Source organism: Apis mellifera, linkage group LG5 (assembly GCF_003254395.2).
Source record: "Apis mellifera strain DH4 linkage group LG5, Amel_HAv3.1, whole genome shotgun sequence".
Taxonomy (NCBI): domain Eukaryota; kingdom Metazoa; phylum Arthropoda; class Insecta; order Hymenoptera; family Apidae; genus Apis; species Apis mellifera.
Window position 1 is genome coordinate 2,992,140 of NC_037642.1, and position 27,694 is coordinate 3,019,833.

Consider the following 27,694-nt stretch of genomic DNA (forward strand, 5'->3'; position numbering starts at 1 on the left):
GCAGTGCTTATACGTACGTTCGTCTTTAGATTACATACTACATATATGTTATCGAATCTGCAAAACACCTATTGGTGAAACGACGATCAAAACACCGATGCTTAATGTCCATTAGTTTTTACTATACATATATATAATTGCGCATACGTATACTTATGCATCGATATATCAAATCGCACTGCATCGAGTTCTTTCTTTGAAAATTCATTTAAAAGTAAGGTATACAATTACTATCTTGATTGTTCATCGCCCTTAAGAGAGCGCCACTTTATAACCATATTTTTGCAATCATAAAAATAATTCATTACATTTTATAATTCAAGAAAATACTTTTTAATTGTATATTTATGTTTTAAATATTCTTTTATTATATTATTCAATAACATATTATTTATAGTACAGGAAGTAAATTCAATTTTATATAATTCTATATAATTCTAAATAAAAAATTATTAATATAATTTTATATTAAGTTTGATTGCATAGAAATGATTATACAATAATTTGGTAGATTATTTTGACACAAATAAATATAATATGATTATATAATGTGATATTGTAATATAATATAAATTCAATGTACATGTAATAAAATGTATAAAATCTAATAAAATGTTTTCAAAACAACAAATATTTCTAAAACTTTATTTATTAAAAAAAAGCATGTTATAAATAATGTTAGATTTTTATATTTCATATCAAATATATGAAATTTTGTTTCTCTTCATAAAAAAGCAATGTTTCCATAGTTACGATATTCCTCTTGTATCATAACATTACATACTGTATGTATTGTATAGTTAAATAATTCAAATTTCAACAAAATATTTTAAATTTTATGAACAGAAAGAAACTTATTCTAAAAAAATGACTACTTTTATACCAAATGTGCATATTAAAGATGGAGAATATACAAAGACTATTTACTTAATGGTAGAATATATTTATATATTACAAATTATAATATTTTATCAATTAATGTTTAAATATAATTAAATTATTATAAAGAATTTTTTAAATTATATTAATATTAAATATTAATATTTACATAGTATATATATATTAAAATTTTTTCTTAATTTTAAAGATATATGAAAAAATTATATTTTAATATAAAAATCAATTTTTCAGATTAAAGAACAACGATATACAGAAACAATAAAAATATTACTTACACTTTTAGATTTTTATCCCATTGTACGTATGATTATATGACAAAATATTAATTTTTTTATCAATAAATAATTTTATGATAATAAATTATTTTACAGTCCAGACCCTGTTTGTCTCTTCTTGCTCATTGTTATTTTTATACACAAGATTTTATAGCTTCTGCACATTGCTATGAAAAATTAATTCAATTATGTCCTAATGAAAGTATATATAAATTATATCATGCTCAATCTTTGCATCAAGCATGTATGTATCAAGAAGCTTGGACAATATGTTCAAATATTATTAATCAAAGCAATTTAGAATATAAAGTAAAGAAACTACAGGCAGCCATAAAATATGGACAAGAAGATATTGTTGCTGCAAAAAATTTAATTGATCAATGTTCAATAGATGATATTGATACAGAGATTAATTTAGGATGTCTTTTATATAAGGTATGAAAAATATTAAAGAAATGTATATAAAGAAATATATATTTTTTTCTGTTTTTCTTTTTAGGAAGAACAATATGAACAAGCTTTAAAAAAATTTGCAAATGCATTACAAATTATAGGTTTTAAGCCTCATTTATCATACAATGTGGCACTTTGTTACTTTAAATTAAAAGAATATGCTGCATCATTAAAACATATTGGTAAAGATAATATTTATATTAAACTTTATATTTATTTTATATATAATATTTTAATAATTTATCATTTTAGCTGATATTATTGAGCAAGGAATAAGAGAACATCCAGAATTAGGAGTGGGTATGACAACAGAAGGTATAGAAGTACGCAGTGTTGGAAATACATTAACACTTCATGAAACAGCTTTAACAGAAGCATTTAACTTGAAAGCAGCTATAGAATATCAATTACAAAATTGTAATTATTTATATATTGTAAATTTAATTTCTCATAATTTATCTAATATATTTTACATTCTTTATTTATTCAGATGAATCAGCGAAAGAAGCATTAACAGATATGCCTCCTAGATCTGAAGAAGAACTTGATGCTGTTACTTTGCATAATCAAGCTTTAATAAATATGGATACAAAGCCAAGTGAGGGATTTGAGAAACTTCAATTTTTATTACAACAAAATCCATTTCCACCTGAAACTTTTGCAAATTTATTGTTACTATATTGTAAATACCAATATTATGATTTAGCTGCTGATGTTCTTGCTGAAAATGTACATTTGACTTATAAATATTTAACACCAGTAAGTATGATTTTTATTATTATATTGTTATATATATCTTTTGCAAATTGTGCATTAAAAATACTTTAATTATTTAAAAAAATATAAAATTAACACAAAAAATAATTTTGAATTTTAAAGCTTTTATATTTTATATTTTCACTTATCAGCATATTTAGTTTTTGAATGTTTACATTTCTTAGTACGTTTTTCTAAATTTTCTGAATGCTTTCGTTTATGAGCTTTCATATCATGACTAGAAACACTATCACTAGAACTTTCATCACTAGAAGAACTATCATATTTTTTCTTTTTTTTCTTTTGATCTTTAGAATATTTCTTCTTTTTCTTTTTAATTACACTTTCATCAGAATCACTATCAAGAATATCTTGTTTGATTCTTTTAGATTTTTTTTTCTTTTTTAATTTCTTTTGTTTATGTTTTTTTTCTTTCTTACTTATATTAGTTTCTGTTTGAACATCTTTTTGTTCTTCTTCTTTCTGTTCTTCCATTTCTGGAATTAGTTCATATTTTTTTCCATCAGGACTCATAAAACAATCATTAGATAAATGACCAGCAGTTCCACACTTTTTACATGTAGTATTAAGAACTGCTTCTAAATGTATAGTTTTGCGTTCGTGCTTTTCAATAATCTTTTTCTTTTGTATATCTCTTTGTAATTGTACTCCATTTGGATCTAAATCTGTACCATTTCCTTGATTTACATATTTCATAGATAATCCTATTTTTCCATCATCTCCAATAGAAATAATTTTACACCAAACACGTTCTCCTTTTTGCAAAACTTCTGTAACATTATCAACATGAACACAACTAATCTAGAATTATAAAAATTAAAATTAATTGCATCATAAAATATAAATAAATAATTTGTTTTATTATATGTTTTATATATGTAATTAATACTTGTGATCTATGTATTAATCCTTGCACAGAACAACCTGGGATTCTGATAAAAGCACCATAATTTTGTACAGATGCAATTTCTCCAAGAAATATTTGATTTAATTCACAATTAGCCATTTTTAAAACTTAACAAGACTATTTTATTATAAGTTATATGATTAACATATGTAAGCAGAAAATAACAATAAACAAACGTCAATCAAATTTCATATGAAGGTTAGGTTTATTCACGATATTAAATATAGGACTGTAGTAAGCAAATTAATTTGAGGGTGCAAGTAGTGAAAAATGAATTTACATTTATAAATTTATATTTTATTCAATAAAAATTTTAATTTATTAAAATTAAAAAAAAATAAAATATAAAGAATTTTATTGTAATTATAATAATATTTATTTCTCAGTATTTATATGACTTTTTGGATGCATTAATCACACAACAAACTTCACCAGAAGAAGCATATCGCAAATTTGATGATCTTGGTAATAAACATATGGAAATATTACGAAAAGCAACAAAACGAGTTCAAGAAGCACGATTAAATCATGATGACAGTGCTGTTAAAAAAGCTGTAAATGACTACGAAGAAGCTTTAGAAAGATATGTACCGGTTTTAATGGCACAAGCTAAAATTTATTGGGAACTTGGAAATTATACACAAGTTGAGAAAATTTTTAGAAAAAGCGTAGAATTTTGCAATGAACATGATATATGGAAATTAAATGTAGCACATACTCTTTTTATGCAAGAAAATAAATTCAAAGAAGCAACAGGATTTTATGAACCAATTGTTAGAAAAAAATATGATAATGTTAGTTTCATCTTTAATTTGCATTTTCAATTTATTTTGATCTGAATATATGTTAATACTTCAATTATTAAATATTAAAAATTTCAGATTTTAGATGTAAGTGCTATAGTACTCGCTAATTTATGTGTAAGTTATATCATGACATCGCAAAATGCAGAAGCTGAAGGATTAATGAAAAAAATAGAAAAAGAAGAGCAAGTAGTTTCACGCGAAGATCAAGATAAAAAATTATTTCATTTATGCATAGTAAATCTAGTAATTGGAACATTATATTGTTCTAAGGGAAATTACGAGTTTGGTATATCTAGAGTCATGAAAAGTTTGGAACCTTATAATAAAAAATTGGGAACAGATACTTGGTTTTATGCGAAAAGATGTTTTCTTTCTCTTTTAGAACAATTGGCTAAGCAATTAGTAGTTTTAAAAGATACTACTCTTCAGGAATGTATACAATTTTTAGAACATTGTGAAGGTATATATTTTATTTTTATAATATACACAATAATATTTATACACAATTGTTAAAATATTTATATTATTTTTTATTTTATTAGTTTATGGAAGAGACGTAATAACAGTAGTAGAACAATCTTTTGATATACAGGATATGCTTGCTATTACTCCACAAGGCAAGCAAACAGTTGTTTATGAAGCGCGATATTTAAAAGCTTTGTTTTTGAAATTGCAAATGTCTTAATATCTATTAACATATGTATATTTCTTTTATCTTATATATATTCATATATGAATATTATATATAAAACATAAAAAAATATTTATAAGTATTAATTAAAAAAATTTAAATGTATAATATTATTTTTAAACAATTAAATATATTTTTTATATGTATAAATATGTAATTTCACAACATTTTTAAAATACATTGGAAATTTAAAAATATTTTTTTTAATTATAATTTAATATATAAGTACACATTTTACGATTTACTATGTACGTCACTGTAGTGAAAATGGTGGTCGACATGGAGTTACAGGAAGCTAAAGATTATGTTCTTCAACTTATGAAAGATAAAGATAAAATTGAATCAGATTTGAAAGCTTTAAAAGAAATCTTAGATATTGTATGTATGTTAATATTTTAGACTTGCACAAAAAGTCTATTTAATTATATCATCCAAAATAAATATATTTATATAGAATGAACTGTCAAATTTTCGAAAAAATTATTCAATATTTACATATATAAATTGTAGAATCATGTCGGCATGGATGATCCGCTGGTGGACTGTGAAGGATATCCACGAAATGATATTGATGTTTATCAAGTGAGACATGTGAGACATAAAATAATATGTGCGTTTAATTACTATGCAATTTTCTCTATGTAATTTTATTAACTTTAACTTATTAGTAAATTATTAAGTGATTAGGTCTTAGAAATGATCATAAAGCATTGATGAATAAAATAGAAGAAGGTTTGCACAGAGTACATGCCTTAGCAGGAAATCAAGCAGAATGTTCTAGTACAACTGCAACTATTATTCAAGACAATGCACAATTAGATCCTTTCTTAAAGGTGAATTTAGTATCTCCAGGTTCTCCAGCAGAAATAGCAGTAAGAATTTCTTTGAATTTCCATAAATAGTTATAAATTCACAGTATAATTTATTTATAATTCATTTTGAATAATAAATTATATAGGGAATTCAAGTTGATGATCTTATCTTAGAATTTGGGTCTATTGATTGTCGGAATTTTAAATCATTAACAGATATTGGAACTCTGGTACAAAATAGTAGATATAAGACAATAAATATAAAAATTAAACGTGGATCTAATATCATTGCTTTGACTTTAATTCCACGTCCTTGGATTGGTAATGGTCTTCTGGGTTGCAATGTAATACCTATAGAGACAGTTGAAAGATAAAGTTTTTGAAATAAATTTTTATTTATATGTTGATTTTGTGTGTATATTATCAATAAAGGAATATTTATAAAAATATATGTTTATAATTATTATATTTATAATATATGTATATTTTTTTATATAATATACATATTTTTATGTAATAACCTTGAAATTGGCTTTAAATAAATATTAAAAAGTATAATCCTAAGACTCTTAGATTTTGAAATTCAATACATATAATCTTTCAATGTAAATTCTCATTTGAGTATTTAAAGTGATAGACTTGTTATAAATTCAAGCACATTCTAAGAAACAGCAGTTAGTACTGGAAAACTAACAAGATGCACTTCCCATTCATTGTAAGTTATAATTTATATTATAACTTATATAATTTATATTATATTTATATTTTATATATATTTATTTATTTGTTAGTAAAAATATTCTTTATGTAGATAGTATTCAGCTTAATTATTTGTGGATGTCAAGTACTAAGTCAAACTAATACTTATAAATATTCTGATCAACATCCATGGTCACTTGTTTATACCTTATATCCATTTTATAATTCTGAAACACTACTGGAAGTGTGGAAAGGAGACAAAACTGTTGATATTTCAACCAATGTAGTAACTTTAGCTCCACATGAACAAGAACAAACAGTTTTATTATCTGATGATATTCAACATAATAGTACAAATTTAAAATCACAAAACAATTTATCTTATTTTTTAAGTGAAACTAAAAATATAAATAATGAACAATTATCAAAAAACAGACTTTCCAATTATGTAAGTATTAAATCATGTTTTAAATTTTATTACAATAAATGTATGTTTATATTATTGTTTATAATATTTATTTTAATATATAGAGAAACAGACATAAAGATACAAATCTTCAAAATGAGTAACAAATTTGGATAATATAATAATATTTGGATTTCAACTGGATTTTATGATTTAAAGGATTCATATATGCATAAAAATATAATTTTAGATATTAGTATTGCTATATCTTGCATTACATTGTGAAACATGTGCTTGTAGAAAATTGTATTAAAATAATTTATATGCAGAATTTGAATATTTTTATTTCTACCCTTCTTAAATAATAACTTAATTCTTCTAAAGAATAACTTATTCGATTTTTGAAATTTATATTTTTTTAAATATCTTATTTAACCTATAAAAGATTAAATAATATATTATTTACGAAATTTTATATCAAATATGTATTAATTTTTATTATATTATTTTAATATATAAATAAATTCTGTGTAAAAAAATTACAATAAATTAAATAGTAACTTAATGAAATAATAATAATGATTTAGTGACTAAAGTTTTGTAAATTGGTATTTTTACATACTATTATCATGGGTACATATAAAAACTATATGAAATTATTGGAATCTTGGCCGTTAGATAATACAAAACCTGGCAGGTAATTTTATTAAATAAATCAAATTTAAATTTTTTTATATCTTAATATTTTTATTATAGATATAATCATATTTATGCTAATATTTTTTAATTTTGCTTATAATCAATATTGAGGTTAAATTAACGTTTTAAATATTTATGTTTTCGAATATTTTTATATTGTATAAAATTAATTATATATTTTATTATATCATATCATTATTATATTAATTTAATAATAATTTTATGCCTAATAATAATTATTATTAATTAATATGAAATATAATTTATAAAATAATTTATATGTATTTCAGAGATTTGGCTCAACATATTCGTGATCAAATAAAACTTGCATTTGCAAAAGGTGAAGCTAGTGAAATAAATCGTGAACAATGTGATCGTTATTATACTAGTTTAAAGAGAATTTGTTCTAATCATTATGGACAAATTTATATTCGAAAATTTCCAAGTACAGCTAGTGGATTAACAAAAGAACAGTGCAATTTAATTCTTACACCAGAAGCATTACAATTTTTTGAAGAAAAACAAGAAGGAATCTTTTCACGTACATTTTCAAGATTATTCAAGAATGTTATTAAAAAAAATGAATAATATGATTCATATATATAGATATTGTAGCATGAAATATTTAAGTAGAAATATATATTATTTATTTCGGAAACAAAATGATATAATATACTTAAAAAATAGTAGAAAATATAGTAAAATAATAAATGAAAATGATAACATTGAAAATACATCTCACATACCAGTAATGGTTAATGAAGTATTACATTATTTAGAACCATCACCAGGAAAAATTTTTGTGGATATGACATTTGGTGCTGGTGGACATTCTATGAAAATTTTGGAATCCTCACCTAATATAAAAATATTTGCATTGGATAGAGATCCTATTGCACATCAATTTGCATTAAAATTATCAGAAAAATATCCTGAACAAATAATACCATTATTAGGAAGATTTTCTGAATTACCACAGTTGCTTTGTAAATATAAGGTAAATGTAAATAGCATAGATGGTTTTTTATTTGATTTTGGTTGTTCATCTATGCAACTTGATATTGGTGAAAGAGGATTTTCTTTGTCAAAAGATGGACCTTTGGATATGAGAATGGATGGATTTAGATATCCACAAGAACCTACAGCTGCTGAAGTTTTAAAAGAAATAACAGAAGAAGATTTAGCTTTTATTTTAAAGATTTATGGTAATGAAAAATATGCTAAAAAAATTGCACGTGCCATTATAGAAACTCGATATACTTTTAGAAATTTAAAAACTACACAAGAATTAGCTCAACTCATTGAATCTGTGATTTCAGAAAAAAGATTTGATCAACTTGGTAGATTTACTCATTGTGCAACAAAAACATTTCAAGCATTAAGAATTTTTGTAAATAATGAATTAAATGAGATTAATTATGGTATTATTATTGCTGGATTTTATTTAAAAACCAATGGTCGTTTAATAACAATATCTTTTCATTCTCTGGAAGATACTATTGTTAAAAGACATATGTCTGCAAATATAACAGAAACTGTAGCTAATAAAATACCATTAAAATTTTCAGATTATGGCAAACATTATACTCTAACTGAAATGAAAGCTCTCAATCGAATTCCATGGAAAATGTTACATAAACATGTAATAACACCTACAGAAGAAGAAATAAATAAAAATCCAAGATCACGTTCTGCAAAATTTCGAGCAATTACTAAAGTGATTTAATTATTAATCAAATTATTAATCAAATTATCAAAGTTTATAAATATAAAATATAAACATTTTTTATCTCAAACATTTTTTTTTTTTAATTTTAATTTTTAATATAAAATAATATTTATTATATCCAAAGGTATGTGTCTCATATATATATATATATATATGTACATTTATTACATATAGAAGGAAATTAAAATTATTATAATGATTAATACTATGTAATTTAAATGTAGATAACATAGTATTATAAATCATAAAAATATTTATAACATTTGATGTTTAATATATTCAAAATAAGCCTTCTATTTCATTTGTTTCATTATTCCAATCCATGTCATAAATACTTGGCCTTGTAGATAGACCTGGCATCATCATTATCTAGAAATATAATATTATAATTACAAATTATATATATATAAATTTCTATAATTTAAAATACTTACCTCTCCTACCATAGGTACTATAAAACCTGCTCCTACAGATACAAATATATCAGTAATATTAAGTGTGAAATCAATAGGTGCACCTTTAATGGATGGATCACCAGTTAAAGAGTTTGATGTTTTTGCCATGCAAAGAGGTAATGTATCATAACCTAATTTATTATATTTTTCGATTTTTTTCTGAACCTATTAATAATTGTTAATTTTACATAATTATGCAAATTTTATATATGTATATATAATATATAAACTTATTGAAAGTTTACCTTATCTGCAAGAATAACTTGTCCAGCTCCATATATTTCTTTAGCAATGATATTTATTTTTTCTTCAATATTAATATTAAGATCATATAATACTTTAAAATTATAATTTTTATTTGTGGCAGCTATAACTGCATCTGCAAGTGCTGTAGCACCTGCACCACCTTCTGCCCAATGATTACATACAATTGCATCAATTGCACCACTTTTTATTGCAGCTTCTTTTATTAATTCTAATTCAGATTGGGTATCAGTACTAAAATAATTTTGAATTTATTTTCTTTTATATAGTAGTTTAAAAAGTTATAGTTTGCTTCAATTACGAGTTATATTTTATATAAAACTTACGTATGAACGTTAATGGCAACAATTACTGGAATGCCAAATTTAATTCCATTACTAATGTGCTTCTGAAGATTTGGAAGACCTTTTCTAATTAAATCAAGATTTTCTTCAAGATATTCTTTTCTTAATGGAGCACCAGTTGTTACTGGAGGCCCACCACCATGCATTTTTAATGCTCTAACAGTTGCAACCAGCACAATAGCATTTGGTACATGTCTAGATGCCCGACATTTAATATTAAAGAATTTTTCCATTCCAATATCAGAACCGAATCCAGCTTCGGTTACTACGATACCTTCGGGACCAACTAATTTTAATGCAATAGCATCCGCAATGATAGAACTACAACCGTGTGCGATATTTGCAAATGGCCCAGTATGAACCATTACTGGTGTTCCTTCTAAAGTTTGCATAAGCGTCGGTTCAATGGCATCTTTTAATAGAATTGCCATTGCTCCAGTCATACCCTAAATATATATTTAATATATTACTGAGAAAAATAAAATATTTGCGATTTCATAATTACTTAATATACTAACAAAATCTTCGGCAGTTAAGGGTTCTCCATTTTTGTTGAAAGCAACTACTATATTACCAAGTCTCTGTTTCATATCATCGACATTAGTTGATAATGCAAGTATTGCCATTATTTCTGAACCAACAGAAATGCAAAATGATGTTTGTCGTGTTTTACCTTTCTCAGTTGGATTTTCACCAATTGTAATTTTGCGTAAAAATCGATCATTTATATCAACCACTAAAATAAATATATTTTATTAATATTTTATTTATAAAAGATTTCTTTTATAAATTTTATATATGATAATTTTTGTATTACCTCGAGTCCAAGTGATATTTTCTGGATCGATATCTAATCTTGCAAATTTTCTTTTTTCTTCTTCAGTTAAACTATTTGGATCAGTTTTTGTAATACCTAGTTTTTTTAAACGTTTCAATTGTATTTTTGAAAATTTTCTTTCATTTTTAATTGTTGGTACAAGACGATTATAAAGAGCCTCATCGGTTTGAGTACACTCGTGAAAATATCGAGCATCGATTTGTGCTGCTAATAAATTATTGGCTGCAGTCACAGCATGAATATCACCAGTTAAATGTAAATTAAATTCTTCCATGGGAATGACCTAAACATATTATATATGTTTTTTTATTTAATAACACATAATAATATAATATTTTAATATAATAAAAAACTTATATAATGAAGAAGATGTTTCTTATAATATGTCATAATTTAGTTTCAATTTTTTATATTCTAATAATTTATGTAAATGATATTATGATTAAGCTTGTATATTTTTGAAATATTTTTTATAATAATTTCAATACATGATACCTGCGAGTATCCTCCACCTGCAGCTCCACCTTTCACTCCAAATGTAGGTCCTTGACTAGGTTGCCGTAAAGTTACAAATGAGTTTTTATCTCTGTGTGCAGTTAATGCTTGCACTAAACCTACTGATGTCGTACTTTTACCTTCACCAAAAGGTGTTGGTGTGATACCAGCAACCACTACGAGTTTTCCATTTGGTTGATGTTTCAATCGTTTTAAAACATTCAAGCTAATCTTTGCTTTTTTACTTCCATAAGGACTGATTTCATTAGGGAGCAAACCAATTTCTTCAGCTAAAATCGTGATTGGTTTAGGTTCTTGATTTCTTGAAATTGTTATGTCGCTAGGTACCGGTTTTTGAGGGTTGATTTTTAAAATTCTCAGTTTCCATTTTTTGTTTAATATTTTTTCAGCTGCTCTTTGTGCAGATATTACTGTATTTTTCATCAACATAGCTACAGTCATTGGACCAACGCCTCCAGGTACAGGCGTAATATATGAAGCTATTTTCACAGCTTCTTTGTAATCAACATCGCCCACTAAACGTTGTCCATTATTCTTTGTAGAGTCTAAAGAAATTCTTTAGATTATAATACTATTATTGACTATTATTATATAAATTTATTATGTTTTTTTATAATGAATTTGTTATTTATTACGCTAAATATTTTTTAGAATTTTATTGAAAATGAAAAAAAATTAAAGATAAAATTTGTGAGCTTGAAATTAAAGGATAATTAAAAATAAAATTTTGCTAAACAAAATGAAAACATTTAATAGATCATTTATCTTTTGTTTGTTATTTGTTTTATTATATTTACTATTTCGAAACTTTAGTTTTACATAATGAAAGAAAGAGCATATTAAACATAAATACTGATAACGAATGATGAAACTAATATTTTTCAGTTTTTCCAGTTGGAGAATCATAACATTAAGTTTAATAATTATTTTAACTGTTTAACTATTTATTTTAAATTGATAATGCGTAATTTAAAAACTAAAAACAAAAAATTAATATATAAAATTAAGATTACCTGGAATAGAATTAATTCCACAATCAATTACAACTGCGCCCGGTTTAATCCAATTTCCTTTAACCATCTGAGGTTGCCCTATACCAACTACTAAGATATCAGCTTGTGAGACCTTTAATTATAAATACAGTTACATTTATTTTATAATATTTTATATTTTATATGTAATTTCATAATATTTCAGTCATAGTTTTAATACTCACAATTTGTGGAAGATTTTTTGTTTTTGAATGGCACACTGTTACGGTTGCGTTATGCCATTTCAAAAGTTCAGATATAGGTGTACCAACGATTTTACTTCTACCTAAAACTACAGCTTGAGCTCCTGCGATTGGTACACCGCTCCTGGAAAATTTCAATTATTATATATATATATTATATATTATATATTTTATATAAATACAAATTATTCATTATTCCAAATACTCAAGAATTAATAGTTTCATTTTAAAAATTATTTCTTTTTTAGCATATCCTATTTTGCGTATTAATTTTCCAAAAATAATAAATTATATTATTATCTGAAAAATGTAAAAACATTTTCAATTACTTTTTGATTAATTCAATACACCCATTTGGTGTGCATGGTAAAAATCCCGACATATCACCAATTGCTACTCTTCCTTCATTAATTGTATTCAATCTAGAAAGATAATAAAATTTTATTTTAATATTTTAATTATAAATGCTTTAATTTATTCTTAATTATTTATTTTAAAAATAATTAGTAAAATAAAAATTAATGTTTTAAAATCTTTTAATAATGCTAATAAAAGAGGCGTCATTTTAATGAAAATATCAAAATATTTTAATGAAGAAATAAAAAATGATTATCATCAACTTTGCAAGTATTAATCGAAAAATGTTTGACTACATTCTTATCAATTAAATTGAGATATTTTGCATTAAAGGTCAATTCTATATGTTAATATACTTTTACATTATATTAATTTAAATAAAATTTTTAAAGTTATATTATTTCTTAATTAATTTTTATAAAACAATTCAATTAAACATATTTTTACTATTTGTATATTTTTATTTATTTTATATTTATGAAGATATATATTATGTATCTATATATAATAATGTAGAGAAATAATATATGTATATTATATATACATATATATATATATATATATATATATATATATATATTATATTTATTTCGCAAAACTTACCCATCTACATCTTTTTCGGGTAATACTAAATCAGTAATCATATTTGAATTAATTTTATTGACAGAATCAAGTGGCATTTGTACAATAATACCATGTATATTTGGATCTTGATTTAATTTATTCACTTTGTTTATTAATTCTATTTCTGTGATAGTATTTGGTAATTTCACATGATCTACAATAATTCCAATATCATTTGCTGCTTTTATTTTCATTCTTATGTAAACATTTGAATCTTCTCGACCGCCTACTTGAACGATCGCTAAATTAGGTACAAAGTTTGATATTTTTTCTTTCAATGCTTTCACATCTTTTGTTATGTTTTCACGAATTTTCCTAAGAAAAATAAATATATAAAGAAAATAATAATAGAAAATTCATTATATCGCTTTTTTTTCAAAAAATATTTTGTAAATTTAAAATATTATTATTATAAAATTATTTCTTTTAAAAAAAATAAGTTAATTAAATTTAATTAAATTTATTGAATTTATTAAATTATTAATTACATTACATTAATTAATTACATAATATATTTATTTTTATATTTTAAAAAATTGTTTATTTATTGTAATATTTTTTTTTTAATATTTTATTATTATATCTATAAATATTTATGTCAATATATATAGATATATTTCTGATATCATATCTTTCGAACATTTGAAATTGGCGCATTGTAACGAATATGTCATATGTTTTCTAAAAAGTAAATACATGAGTAAGTAAATACATATATTTAATCTTTTTAATAATCAAAAATTTTATTTTTAGGATATATTTGTACATTAACAAGTGTTCATGACTATATAATGTAATTTTAAAAAGTATACATAACCTCACTCAAAAAAAAATATATACTTTTATGATGATTTATAAGAATTTATGAAAAAAAAAAATGAAATCTTAAAAATTAAGTTTGATTTTAATAGATACTATCGACCTCTATAACTTTTAATCACAAAATTTGAATTGTAATTGATATTTGAAAAGTTTTAATTTTAAAATTTAATGAAATAGATATTGATTAAAAATCAATAATTTATTTTAAAAATTCATTTTAAAAAATCTAATACAATCAATTTGAAATCAATTGAAATAGTTTAATATATATATATTAAATTTGTTTCTTTTATATTTTAAAAAAAAATATAACTTACTTTGCTAATTCAGTGCCGGATAATACAATTCCTCGTACATCTGTCGACATAATTCTATGAAAAAATCTACAAACACAAGAAAAATAAATGATGTGTTTTTACTATTTTTATTAAATTTTTTTAAGATAATCAATTTTGAAGAATGTAAATTACAACGTATAAATCGATACGATCAATATGAATGAACAGTCTTAAATGAAGCATCCGGTTTTCAGGCAAGTAACTTGAAATATATATGTATATATGTATATGTGTGTATTTATTGAGATAGAATTATATGAACTGTTATTATGAAGAATAGTATTCCATCATTTAAACACTTATACTTATGCTCTTCTGAAACTTACACAAAATATTAATAAACAATCAATATTAATAAATAAATATATATTTCTAATTTACTTATATGTGATTTATCTTTTAATAAAATTTTTTCATGTTTTAAAAATTATCTATAATTAGATAATATCTTTAATGTTATAAATTATAAGAAATTTATATGTATTATATGGAATATAATTGGAAAATAATATATATATATAATATATGTGGTATAATTATTTGCAATATTTTCTTTAATTTTTTCTATTTATTATTGATATATCTCTGATGATTTTCAATTATTGAATAAATATTTCAATTATCAATAAAACAATGAAATTTGGAAATTTTGAATATTATAAAAAATATAAATCTTACTTGAAAGTTTGCAATATTCGTGTCATTTATATTATAAACTAAATTTCTTTTTAATCTTTTTGTAAAAAGATTACAAGAACAAATTCGTTCATTAACAAAGTTAATCTTTATGGGGGGTATACAAGAAAAATATACAAGAAAAATTTTTATTGACAATTCATGATGACATTTTTGATAGCCAAGATTGATAACCTTTGATATTTTAATTATTATGAATTTATTATGAAAATATTATTATACAAAATTATACAATATAAAATGCAAAATATTTGTGAATAAAATACACATAAATAAGTGCAAATTTATATATTTGTTATAAATTAATAATTATTTTTATATAAAAATTGAGTATTTAAATGAAATTAATTGAATTGCAACGTTAAATATGATTAAGATAAATAGTTTCGTTATCTATTGCGACATTACTTTTCTTGATAAGTAAATAAGTTTAAGTAATGCAAATATTGCTATACTTATTTTCAATGAATAACAGAAAAAATGAATAATTTTTAGTAATGAGACTTAATAAGTATATGAAAAATGAAAAAAAAAATAATTTATCAAATTTTATCTTATGTATGTTAAAACTTCGCAATTAGTTTTTCTAATATATTTCTTGATCAAACTACATAATAATTCATTTTTGTGTCACACAAATTTATTAAATAAAATGCACTTTGTGTAAAATTTTATAATATTTAAATTTTATAATAAAATTTTAGAATATATTAATAATTAATTATATAATTTTAATGATTTATGCTTTATTAATAATTTAATAAACAATTTTATAAATATGATAATTTTGTGAATTTATATAAATTTTAAAGAAAACATTATATATTTATCGATATATGTTCAAGGAATTTGAAGTGGTTCAAAGTTATTTATACTGAGTTTTGGAAATAGTTCTTATAATATTCTCTAAAACTCAAAAACAGTTTGTTTCCTCATTTTATGCTTTAGAATTCACAAGTCGATAAGCTCATTTAATTTATTTCTAGATATTTTCTAAAACTAAATAAAAATTGAATTTAAACTATTTTATAAATAATAATTAATTTTGCAATTGTAATATTTATATGATGAAGTTTTAAGAATTAAGTAAATAATAATAGTTAATACTCAAGAAATGGCGCCACCAATATTCTTTATATTATCTTTATTCTTTTCTATTATTTGCTCTCCTTATCTAGTTAGTTCTATTTATGACGAAGAGATGGTGCCACCAATACCATTTACATTATTTTTATCCTTCTCTTATTATTTGCTTTTCTTATCTAATTAGTTCCATTTACGATAAAGAGATGGCGCCACCGATACCATTTACATTATTTTTATCCTTCTCTTATTATTTGCTTTCCTTATCTAATTAGTTCCATTTACGACAAAGAGATGGCGCCACCGATACCATTTACATTATTTTTATCCTTCTCTTATTATTTGCTTTCCTTATCTAGTTCGTTTCATTTACGACAAAGAGATGGCGCCACCGATACCATTTATATTATTTTCATCCTTCTCTTATTATTTGCTTTTCTTATCTAGTTAGTTTCATTTACGACGAAGAGATGGCGCCACCGATACCATTTGCATTATTTTTTATCCTTCTCTTATTATTTGCTCTCCTTATCTAATTAGTTCTATTTACGACGAAGAGATGGCGCCACCAATACCATTTGCATTATTTTTATCCTTCTCTTATTATTTGCTTTCCTTATTTAGTTAGTTTCATTTACGACGAAGAGATGGCGCCACCGATACTATTTTCATTATCTTTATCTTTCTCTTATTATTTGCTCTCCTTGTCTAGTTAGTTTTATTTATGAGAGGGAGATGGCGCCACCGATACTCTTTACACTATCTTTATCCTTCTTTTACTATTTGCTCTCCTTGTTTAGTTAATTCTATTTAAAGAGATGGCATTAAGTGTTCAATTTTTATCATATTTTTATTTTTCTCCTATTATTTGCTTTTCTTATTTGCTTTTCTTTTATATTTTTATGTTTCGTTTCTCATATATATTTTTGTTTTTTATTTTTGTTTTTATTTTATACATATTTCGCATATATATTAATTATATATTAATATAAAATATATATTAATATATATTATATTAATATATAATATATATAATATATATTTTTATATATTAATATAAAAATATTAATATTTATATTAATATTTATATATTAATATAAAATATATATTAATATATATTATATTAATATATAATATATATTAATATAAAAATATTAATATATATATTAATATTTATATATTAATATAAAATATATATTAATATATATTATATTAATATATAATATATATTAATATAAAAATATTAATATATATATATTAATATTTTTTTATAAATTTCTTCAATTTCTTAGATTTATTTATCACAGAATTAAAGCGATATATATGTAAAAAATAAATATTGAACAGATAAGTAATTAGATACCAATAAATAATTAGATATAAGTAAAATGATGAATAATTAATTAAATATTTCCGAAATTATTAAATGAGTATATTATACTATGAGTATAGTATATACATATACATTTGAAATATTTTTCACTCATCGGAGAAAAATAATAAATTAATTTAATAATACCGGAAGAAATATAAAATATATATGACACGCAGAATCTCTAAGAAAAGCTTCTTAGAGGTTCTTTTAGAAAACCAACGACATTATTCTCTAAACAACAAACACATTTAACATGACTCTCAGTGAATAAGTTTCTTAGTATTCCGACAATTCGAAAAGACTTTACGTCCGCTTCAAACAGCTCAATGAAATTAAGCATAGCATGTTCCATGTCCTTTATCCGGTCTTCGCGCTGATTGGGGGATCTGTAATGTCGTTAGACCGTGGTTTTCAACCGGCCGTTCTGCCGTTTCGGCATTCGAGGTCGGAGCAACCGGCGAAGATTAGTAAGATTAACCAAGATCCTCCTTCTACGTGGCTTTCCGCGTTCTCAGAAGGACGGAAGTCCGACAAAGGAGCGCGATTCGTGGTCACATCTCTGATGCTCCAGATTCCCTTCCGTATTCCGACCAAATCCGTTTTGCTCCCTCTTTATTCCCCCCTTCTTATCGAGTTCAATTACGTTTCCTCCAAACCTAATTTCTATTGTGAGCTACTATGATATATCGTTAATTTTCTTAAATCTAGCGAGAAAATATCAGTAGCAAAAAGTTTGCTTGAATTTTTAATTTAAAATATTCATGATTTGTGAAAGATTTGTGAATGAAAAGAAAAAGAAACTAGTTCATTATTTTTCTCTTTTATAATACATTTATTAAAGTATGTTTATTCTGTATTATGTGAGCAATTTTTTAATTATGAATTCTAATCATCATATTACATTCTTTGAGTTGAAACGTTAATTTTTACTATCAATCAAAATAATTATTGGCAATTTCGTACATTTCCATGTACATAAATTGAAAAATTTATGTCAAGAAATTTATGTCAAAAAATAGAAATGATTTTGAATTCTTTCCTTTCCTTTCCCCCAAAATATCAATCGAAAGAATGGAGATCCATAAAATGACCCACTATTCTCATTTTAACAGGAACAAGAACACTATTTCTTCCCGTTAGTCGACAATATTCCATGGAACTTAGAAGCACGTAAACGTTCGGATCGCTAACTGTTTAAGTACACTTTCAAGGCAACTCCCGAAGGACCTATGCCCGCGCAAGGTCCAGAATCTCGCGGGTCTTCGTAGCTTAAAGTTAATTAATATTTGACCGACGGTAGCAAGGTCGAAGATCACGTGGAAATTGGCGGTCTCCGTGAAATTGCTGGATCGATGCAGCAATCGGCATCTATAATTTCTCCACGATGTAGATTTCCGCAATCCAAAATGCCCTTCCCATAAACTGCTTACTATCTTCGTCTATTCGATCAACTCCTCTTCTTCTTTCATAACCTAACCCGTTTCCCTTCTCGAATACTATTTCTACAAATCAATCTTCGATTCACAAGATATGCCTCGGGCAATCTTATACCGAATTATCGATATTACCCCAACTTTCATTTCATCCTTCATAAGGTAAGAAAATACATTTCATCTTATACATATACGACGTTTAATTTTATTTTTCAACGTCGAGTCTCTATATATGAAATTACAACTTATAAATATTAATTATTTACTTATTTTAGAATCCCGTCAAAATTAAACGATATAAACAATCAATTTTTATTTAAATATTCAAACTTTTGGAAACAAGCCAACCTTCTCTTCTCTTCTCCAATTAAAGATTCACCTTTAAATCATCGATTTAAAATAATAATAATAATAAATGGCGACAAGCATTATCTCTGAGACTCAATGAATCTCAGAATGAAACGATCCATTTCAATCTCTCTGTTTCACAATCTGTGCCGTGGTAAGTAAACGTTGTCGATGGATATGAGGTATCGATTAACCACCTCGCCCCTTCTTTCTCCAACAGTTAATACAGCTGGAACCGGTGCCCGATCGAGTTTTCAAGTCGAAACGAAGGGTGCCCGTTGATGGGAGTGGAGTGGAGGGGATGAGTTTGTAGCGCTCCGTCGTGGAATAGGTACGTACAGATTCCAACTTCTGCGGATAGTTAAGCTTAAGGGTTCTACGGAGAAACTAGCCTTGGGGGTGACTGGGGCCACGGATGATCAGGGCTGAAGTAAACTGGCGCGGGAGGGGGGAGAAAGGAGCGAGGCCGAAGGAAAGGGGGCTGGATTGGGTGTTATAGGGTGGAAGATTTCTCCATCTCGGATAGCAAAGCAACTTGGACCGCAAATTCCTTTACGCGGTTCGGCTTCGAAGTGCATCCACTGTTACAGTAGTCAAGGAACGAACTCGATTTCGTTAATAGGTCGCGTTTAACTTTGTGCATTTTATACGTCGGGGATAGTTGGGGAGCTTTTGGCTTGTTTCTCGGATAGAGACTGTTGGCGCGTAATTGAGGGAAGGAATGAAGTAAATTTGACTTTTTTTATAATATAATTTCGCGCGTGATGATCTGTTGTGAGTGAATTTTTTAGCAAGTTTTTATTTTTGTAGTTAAATAGGTATATTTGATTGTAAGATAATTGAATGTACTTATGTATGAAACATATTTTAATACGAACTTCATGCATTTCTTTATAGAAATTAATTAGATATATTCTATCAGATTATATTCAATTTTAAGTTATAGGAAATTAAAATTTGATCCAACTTTTTTTATCGCGAGTGAAAAATAAATTTTATTAATGCATTGTTACGTATGCATAATATAAATCTTATAAATTTTTTGAAATAACTTGAAATGATTTGATAAAAGACTAAAATAATAGAAAATTCGTGAAAGATTATTATAATTTTATTCAGAACGTAGGAAGTAATAAATTTATCGAAGGAAATCGCAGCTAAGATAGCGTTTAGGCATCCCTTAAAATGCAAACCAGTCAGAGACACAAATTACCCGATGAATCAAGTGACTTCGGGAGCCACTTGTAAACTGCCGCGGTCGTAAACCTACCATTACCTGCACTCTACATTTAGTGTCCCTCCATAAACATTTACATTTACATTTATATTACGCTATCCGAATGAACATGACTAAATTTCACCCAGTGTGTATCAAGTGTGTAATTGCATTTTTCTATCGACATGTCATAATTTTCATATTTATTAAAAATTCACGTTTTATACTCGCAACGTTTTGATGTTTGAAATTTTTTTTGTTTTAATATTTTAAAGTTATAATATCAAATTGGGGAAAAAGTTCTATATAAAGTATATAGAGCAAGATTATTTTAATTTTTATTCTGATAAGAGTATAATGAATATGTAGATATCATGGAATATGAAATTTCATTTATATTATCTATTTAATTTTTTTTTAAATGTAATTTTGAGACAAATGTTTAATACAAAAATTGATATAGCAATATATTCGCAAAATTTCTCGTTCAACAAACATTTTTCAAATTAATTTTAACATCTGTTATAAGGAAAAATAGAACAAAGTAGAATTCAGTAGTATATTTTTTCGTGTTAATAAAAACTAAAGGGCAAAAAGAACTCTAGAAAACACTACAACTTTTAAATGAATTTTATAATCATGGAATAAAAGTTTTTCTTTTAAGAAATCATTTAATTACGAAAAAAACGTAGTCACTTCACTTTTATTTTAATTTATTTCGATTCATTTAATTTATTCTAAACTATTTCAATCGAAATTTAATTTAATTTAACGCATTCTCATTTACATTAAATCATTTTAATTTATTCAAAAAATAAAAATATAAATAAAAGTGTATCTTCCTCTCAGTAGAACAGTATCTCTTCTACATCCAAAATTCCTCATTTTGCCCCATTGAATTTATTTTATTTATTAAATAATAAATATTTATATTTCTCAAGATCATTTATCCAGACAAAAATTTCTACTCTATTAAACAATCTCTACAATTGCAACGTTGTAACATTATTAATTTCACACAAATCATTTGTTCCATTTTATCTCGTGTTTTGCTTTGATTGAAAATCCTTTTTCAATCAAACAGGAGATATTGCTAATCCTGAACTATCGTGTGATTCGAGTACTTTCGCGTGTAAAGCTGGAGTACGTGTTCTAATACAGGTGTAGGGCGCAATCCTGCTTCCAATCAAGGATCCTTAGAAGAGACTAATCAAAATTAATAGCCAGTTGCCACTCCTTCGCATCTAGGCGATACCTCGTGGAGACGGCACGAGATTGGATATGTCGGCAATAAATAGACGATTGAACGTAGTCGTTCGTGTTGGATGGCGGAAGGGATATGAAATTAATACAACTCCATCCTGCAGGCCTGTCATGGAAGGCGCTTCTGCTTTCACATAGGTATTTCTGGCATCCTTAGGCTCCTCGACCGTAAGGACCCTTCGACGTGAATATCAAGGAAATTAGAGACGCTAGTAGATAGGCCTGAATTATCGACGGTCCAACGAATCACCGTTCCTTGGTCATCAAGATTTGGCCGTTTCAATGATTATATATGATATTAATGTCGTATGATTCAGACAAGGACTAATCTTCTGATTGAAATCTGAATTTTATTAATTATAATTATTTTTGTTAAGAAAAAAACGATGAAATAATTTAATTTTTACTTTCCAATTATAGTATTCTGTTATAATTAAACAAGTAATTGTGAAAAATAGTATAAGAAAGATCATTGGTATACATCACTCTCAAAATTGAAAGAATGTTTTACTTAAAGTTTTTCATTCATGATAAAATTAATATATCGATGATGATTCTTTACTTTAAAATTATGTAAGATATTAATTTGAAATTATATTCTCTACAGATTATTTTTAAATTTTTAAGATGATTAAATATATATATATATATATATTTTTAGTTTGGCAATATAAGATAGAAAACTTTACTTTGGTAACAAACAGTACAACAAAAGTTTTAAAGTTTAACGAGATTAATAAAATGTAGCATGGGTACATGGGAGTGAGGTAGAAGTTTATATGAGATAACTTTGCATTCGACTTCTGGAATGGGACCGGTATTATCGTTTCGAGCTTAGGTACTCTTGTTGATTAGCTGTGGAAATTCGACAGCTTCGTAATCGAAAGCATTACTCTAAAATTATATAAAAATATATAATACACATCTCATACTTGGATATTCATTTCTCGTTTCGTATTTTGTATATACTTAAATTCTATTTTTTAAACAGTTCAAAATATTTGACTGTTGTAAATTCTATTTTGAAAAAGTTTTCTTTATAAACTTTAAATTTTTTAAAGTATCGAACATCGTATTCCTCTGTTTGGACGACTAAAATCTCTTGCTCTCCCCCTCCAAGAACAAATATCTCATCGGTAATTCTAAATATCTAATCGGCGAAGAAGATTCAATCGAAACATGAAATTCATATTGCGCCTTTCTTAGCAGACCAAGTGCCGATTGATCGTGGCAATGGTCTCGAGTGGTTCGGTCAATAGTTGGGAATTTCGAGGGTGCTCTAACTCTGCTCAGGGCAGGGACAAGAAAGATAACTTTGTAGAGAGGGTAAGACGCGGCTTGCTGGGGGTTGATTGGGTGACCCCTCACCATCTCTGCTCACCGTTTCTAGCATCACCCTCCCTTCCCAGCATCTTGCTTTCTCTGCGATCAAAACGATTTCATCCCCCTCCCCACCGCCATAAAAATATGGCCGACCAGACGCGGTTTCAAGGGGTCTCAAATCCATCGTCCTAAGAGATTTGACGAGTTGACGAGTTGGAAGGGCGGTTGGCTTCTCTTACACGTGTTTACTATTTTGTAAAAAAACTTTTGTGAAACATCTTTTTGATCTAATTGATAACGAGGAAATAATGAAGTATTATTTTCCATGAAAATATTATATTTGTAGAGAGAATTGAAAATTGTCCAGATTTCTGCATGCTTCGTTATCATGAATGATGATAAATGATATTTATTAGCGTAATCAAGGTTTTTAAATTAATGTGTAACGCGGAGAAAATACATGTAATTTGATCGATTCATATTTATGTACGATGTAAAGAAATTGGTATGGGAATAGTGTGTTCAACAGACATTGATTGCCTTTGAATGAAAAAAATGAGGGAAAGGATTGACTACTTATTACGAGTTAAGAATTATAAAAGAGACTTGACGAGGTTTAACGATCCATAAGTGGAGAATTCATTGATTGGTGTACGCATCTCTGGTCTGTCGCTGAGAAAAGTATCAAGCTGTGCGTTGGTTTTTTTTCATGAATTTTTTGTAATATTATAAATATACAGCTGATATAATTTTATTTACTTAATAATTCTTTATATTATTTTTTATATTTATATTATTTTTAATTAAAAATGATTTTTATTACTTTTACATAGATATAGATATTTCATAAGTAAGAATTCAATTTTAATAAAAATATGATAAACTTGTGCTTATTATTAATCTATATTTTCCATTTTCAAAGCAGATATTTAATTTCCTTAAAAAAATATTGTATCTCAATTAATATTAAACATTAATATTAGAGAATTATAATAATAATTTATTCTTTTCTATCATTGGTTTTACTGCAATTGTTTATTTATTAAAATTGCATGCTATCTATTTAATTTTCATCATAACTTTGATAATTTTATATTAAAATGCATTACAATTATAATAAATCATTATATTTCTTTGCAAACGATTCTAGGATTGTAGAAGAATAAAGAATTAATATTGTTTACTTAAAAATCCTATTAATAAATAAATTATTTTTTTACAGTATTCTATTAAACAATTATAAAACAAACAATCCTTTCTTAAAATCTTTATATATGTAAAATCAATTTACATTCTTCTAAAAAAATGAGATGCGTATAATACAAAAGAATTAATCATTGGATATACGATTCATTGTAACAAGTAGCTGGGTAAAGTTTGTCTAAAGTTTAAGGAGTATCGGTGCATTGAGGCTGAAGCATCGAGATCTCTTGGCAGAGAACAATGGTACACCCCGGATTCTCTTCTTAGATAGCATCTGTATCGTAGACGCGGGGTACAGAAGAGAATGAGTAGGAAGGTCTTGCAACCCATTCCCAACCCCATAGAACTCCGCAGCCCAGACCGTTTCGAAGTGCCTACCATCTTAACAGCCATATTGAATTATGGTTATTACGACGTCCTGTCCTTACGATATTTCCTACCCTTTGAAGTTCACGGAAATTGGACCTTCGAAAGTTATACGTTCTTTTTATTTGAGATTCGATACTTATTGGCAAAAGCTATCATCAATAACGTGCAAGTTGTAATAGATAATATTCGATAATGTTAATTTAAACAAAGATTAAATCTGATGCAGTTGTAAAATAATCTATAATCAATCAAAATTTTGAATGCAAAACTTGAAGTTATAATTTGAAATTATAGTGTTCATTATGTAAAGTATTTAATAATGTAATTGAAAGATTGCATTAATGAATAATTTTAATATTTTAAATTTAATTAAAAGAAAGGATCTTGTAGTTAGATGTAAAATTTTTTCAGAATTTTTGTCTTGAACAAGGAAGAATAATAAGATTGAAAATTATGAGATGTTTTGTTTTGGTAAGCTATCGTAGTTTGATCAAAGGACACAGTTCTTGCTCCCTTATTAAATAAAAACAGGTTTTAGAGAAAAGAAAAACCTGTTTTACTTGCAGAAGAAGAAAAAAATTAATCGTTATCCTATAAAATAGTATTTCTATAACTTTGATATTTTATATTATTCAAAATTTACTGACATCCCTTTTTTCAACAATTTCCATTTTCTAAATAACATCTTTCTTTTGATAAACAAATATATCTGTACTCGTGACCAGCCAACAACGCGTTAACACAAAGGGTTAACGAGCAAAAGGGCGATCGTGCATCTTCGCGGTTCCAATTTATGAAAATCTCGGAGTAGTGGGGGAGGGCTCGCCTTGATCAGGAGGAATCTCGTGGGCACGATCACTCAACTGAGGATATCTTGATGCAGACGCCCACGATATCGACAGTGCATCCCTTAGGCCCGGAACTCTCTCCTTATCCACCTTCCTGCGTACCTCCGAATAACCTTAGTTACTTTGCTCGACTGTTAGGTTGCTGAAGCCAGCGCGCGCCCCGAAGTATGAAACTCTCGGCTCCTAGGAGAGTCCTAGGTAATCACCGAACTTCGCCTCTCCCTCAGGAACGGGCCACGCCGTATCACCCCTCCCTTCGTTCTCACCCCTCTCGTTTCACCCCGCGCCGCTAGTATGGAGCCGATATAACTTTGTTCCTGGGGGTGCAGTACCGTTCCACGAGCCAACGCTGCCTCGTAGTTATCGCATGACGTTGGCTTTCCTCGGCATGGAAACATTTGCGTTCTTGCGATGGCCGCGGTTCTCGTATAAGTATTTAAATTTATTTTTTATATTGCTTCGTTCGTTATTGAAGAGAGGGTTGGCAACGAGGTGTTGGATCGAGATTTTTTTCGTGTTTTTTGGGGTGATGGATATAGGGACGACGAAACAATTGATGTGATGATATTTTTTTTTTGGGATTCGTCGTTTTAACGAAGAAGTAAAGATAGAATTAAATTTTTACTTCTAACTATGAATAATAGTTCCAGTGAATCTATCTGGTTTTTATTCAATAGAGGATTTTTTATATTACGAAGATTATATAATTTTGATTGTGGAATAATTCATTGATAGAATAGAAATATAGAAATAAAAACAAATACATATATGTATTTGAATTATTCTATTTTGAAAATTATACGAATTCCCTCTAATTACTTTCTTCGCGATTTCAAAATTTGACATAGAATTTTATTCCATTACCTAAACTCCTGTCGCTATTGTTAGACATTTACAAGATTTAATGAGATCTCTTCGACGCGAGTTGATGCACGTTTAGTGCTTAATGTATAGCTCGCAAATCCACCTGGTCCTGAAAATCCTAAACAAGCCGCCCTCTGTCCGGCTTAATTGGGTTCCTAGAAAATCCTGTAATTGTACGTTAGTACGCGTTCAAGTCTATTGTCTCTGCGCTTTGGCGATACTGCTTGTACATGGATAATCGTGTCACTATGTAACCATCTATTGTATTGAAATACAAAAAAATATCAAGATGTATAAAAAAAACAATAATTTTTAAAGATATCTCTTTCTTCTTTTAAGTTTAAAATTATATCATTTCAAGGGAACTTAAAAAGAGTTCTTTTCTTCCATTTTTTTTTTTATCTATAATTTTTGTATCGTTTAATTTTTTTTCTAATTTTAATATAGTTTTTCTTTGTAATATAATTATATCTATTATAACAAGTTTGGATAGTTGCATTTTTGAATTTATATTTCTAGTTACTTTTAATTTGATCAATTAAATATCATCAATTAAATTTGATTAATAAATAATTTTTCATTTCTCAGATTATACTAAGAAATACACATTCTATTTTATATCTTTATTTTATACTTAAGACATGTCTATTTAATTTTAATATTTTTTTAATTAATCAATAAAATCCTTTAATCAGTTTTAAAAACTAATAATCCATATCATTATTAT

The 27,694-nt window shown here is 25.9% G+C and overlaps 6 protein-coding genes across 11 annotated transcripts; 4 read left to right on the forward strand and 2 right to left on the reverse strand.

Moving 5' to 3' along the window:
- The first annotated feature begins 96 nt into the window (after nt 1-96).
- LOC413930 (tetratricopeptide repeat protein 30A) lies at nt 97-4,843 on the forward strand. 3 transcript variants are annotated; one of them, XM_016912372.2, is made up of 9 exons: nt 97-214; nt 1,132-1,197; nt 1,272-1,610; nt 1,675-1,810; nt 1,881-2,045; nt 2,119-2,387; nt 3,699-4,106; nt 4,194-4,578; nt 4,661-4,842. In XM_016912372.2, exons 3-9 carry the CDS (start codon nt 1,422-1,424, stop codon nt 4,801-4,803), a joined length of 1,695 nt encoding a protein of 564 aa, XP_016767861.1. In that variant the 5' UTR covers nt 97-214; nt 1,132-1,197; nt 1,272-1,421; the 3' UTR covers nt 4,804-4,842. The 3 variants fall into 3 exon arrangements, with proteins under 3 accessions (XP_016767861.1, XP_026296445.1, XP_397369.4); XM_397369.6 differs by lacking the exon at nt 97-214 and adding an exon at nt 690-933 and having other exon boundaries at nt 4,661-4,843; XM_026440660.1 differs by having other exon boundaries at nt 1,132-1,610.
- LOC102656657 (nucleolar protein of 40 kDa) lies at nt 2,490-3,587 on the reverse strand. The gene is made up of 2 exons (XM_006559780.3): nt 3,295-3,587; nt 2,490-3,206 (listed from the first exon to the last, which is right to left on the reverse strand). The coding sequence occupies exons 1-2, from the start codon at nt 3,409-3,411 to the stop codon at nt 2,526-2,528; spliced, it is 798 nt and encodes a 265-aa protein (XP_006559843.1). The 5' UTR covers nt 3,412-3,587; the 3' UTR covers nt 2,490-2,525.
- A 203-nt stretch (nt 4,844-5,046) lies between the features above and the next one.
- Nucleotides 5,047-6,070, forward strand: LOC410128 (26S proteasome non-ATPase regulatory subunit 9). Its single transcript, XM_003249513.4, has 4 exons — nt 5,047-5,187; nt 5,320-5,419; nt 5,497-5,681; nt 5,768-6,070. Exons 1-4 carry the CDS (start codon nt 5,056-5,058, stop codon nt 5,993-5,995), a joined length of 645 nt encoding a protein of 214 aa, XP_003249561.2. The 5' UTR covers nt 5,047-5,055; the 3' UTR covers nt 5,996-6,070.
- A 107-nt stretch (nt 6,071-6,177) lies between these two features.
- On the forward strand, nt 6,178-7,057 carry LOC113218789. Its single transcript, XM_026440901.1, has 3 exons — nt 6,178-6,336; nt 6,433-6,768; nt 6,852-7,057. The coding sequence occupies exons 1-3, from the start codon at nt 6,319-6,321 to the stop codon at nt 6,888-6,890; spliced, it is 393 nt and encodes a 130-aa protein (XP_026296686.1). The 5' UTR covers nt 6,178-6,318; the 3' UTR covers nt 6,891-7,057.
- Nucleotides 7,058-7,262: 205 nt separating this feature from the next.
- LOC724742 (probable methyltransferase-like protein 15 homolog) lies at nt 7,263-9,221 on the forward strand. Of its 3 annotated transcripts, none has more exons than XM_006559776.3 (3): nt 7,263-7,423; nt 7,716-8,630; nt 8,745-9,221. In XM_006559776.3, exons 2-3 carry the CDS (start codon nt 7,991-7,993, stop codon nt 9,149-9,151), a joined length of 1,047 nt encoding a protein of 348 aa, XP_006559839.1. In that variant the 5' UTR covers nt 7,263-7,423; nt 7,716-7,990; the 3' UTR covers nt 9,152-9,221. The 3 variants fall into 3 exon arrangements, with proteins under 3 accessions (XP_006559839.1, XP_006559840.1, XP_026296474.1); XM_006559777.3 differs by having other exon boundaries at nt 7,716-8,846; nt 8,994-9,180; XM_026440689.1 differs by having other exon boundaries at nt 7,716-9,217.
- On the reverse strand, nt 8,994-15,151 carry LOC550749 (C-1-tetrahydrofolate synthase, cytoplasmic). Of its 2 annotated transcripts, XM_026440687.1 has the most exons (12): nt 14,926-15,151; nt 13,766-14,101; nt 13,135-13,227; nt 12,788-12,929; nt 12,585-12,696; nt 11,551-12,116; nt 11,035-11,338; nt 10,736-10,953; nt 10,200-10,663; nt 9,855-10,107; nt 9,589-9,774; nt 8,994-9,523 (listed from the first exon to the last, which is right to left on the reverse strand). In XM_026440687.1, exons 1-12 carry the CDS (start codon nt 14,973-14,975, stop codon nt 9,434-9,436), a joined length of 2,814 nt encoding a protein of 937 aa, XP_026296472.1. In that variant the 5' UTR covers nt 14,976-15,151; the 3' UTR covers nt 8,994-9,433. The 2 variants fall into 2 exon arrangements, with proteins under 2 accessions (XP_026296472.1, XP_026296473.1); XM_026440688.1 differs by lacking the exon at nt 13,766-14,101 and having other exon boundaries at nt 14,926-15,128.
- Nucleotides 15,152-27,694: the final 12,543 nt, after the last annotated feature.

Bases quoted from the DNA above. Each gene is read 5' to 3' on its own strand.
- LOC413930 (XM_397369.6), top strand. From the start codon at position 868: ATGACTACTTTTATACCAAATGTGCATATTAAAGATGGAGAATATACA. The intron at 1,198-1,271 runs GTACGTATGATT...ATTATTTTACAG, and splicing joins TTTTAGATTTTTATCCCATT to TCCAGACCCTGTTTGTCTCT. The intron at 1,611-1,674 runs GTATGAAAAATA...TTTTCTTTTTAG, and splicing joins TAGGATGTCTTTTATATAAG to GAAGAACAATATGAACAAGC.
- LOC102656657 (XM_006559780.3), bottom strand. From the start codon at position 3,411: ATGGCTAATTGTGAATTAAATCAAATATTTCTTGGAGAAATTGCATCT. The intron at 3,207-3,294 runs GTATTAATTACA...TTATAATTCTAG, and splicing joins GATTAATACATAGATCACAA to ATTAGTTGTGTTCATGTTGA.
- LOC410128 (XM_003249513.4), top strand. From the start codon at position 5,056: ATGTACGTCACTGTAGTGAAAATGGTGGTCGACATGGAGTTACAGGAA. The intron at 5,188-5,319 runs GTATGTATGTTA...TATAAATTGTAG, and splicing joins TAAAAGAAATCTTAGATATT to AATCATGTCGGCATGGATGA. The intron at 5,682-5,767 runs GTAAGAATTTCT...TAAATTATATAG, and splicing joins GTTCTCCAGCAGAAATAGCA to GGAATTCAAGTTGATGATCT.
- LOC113218789 (XM_026440901.1), top strand. The intron at 6,769-6,851 runs GTAAGTATTAAA...TTTAATATATAG, and splicing joins AAAACAGACTTTCCAATTAT to AGAAACAGACATAAAGATAC.
- LOC724742 (XM_026440689.1), top strand. From the start codon at position 7,991: ATGTTATTAAAAAAAATGAATAATATGATTCATATATATAGATATTGT.
- LOC550749 (XM_026440687.1), bottom strand. From the start codon at position 14,975: ATGTCGACAGATGTACGAGGAATTGTATTATCCGGCACTGAATTAGCA. The intron at 14,102-14,925 runs GTAAGTTATATT...TATTTTTCTTAG, and splicing joins TCCGGCACTGAATTAGCAAA to GAAAATTCGTGAAAACATAA. The intron at 10,954-11,034 runs GTAATACAAAAA...TATTTATTTTAG, and splicing joins AAATATCACTTGGACTCGAG to TGGTTGATATAAATGATCGA.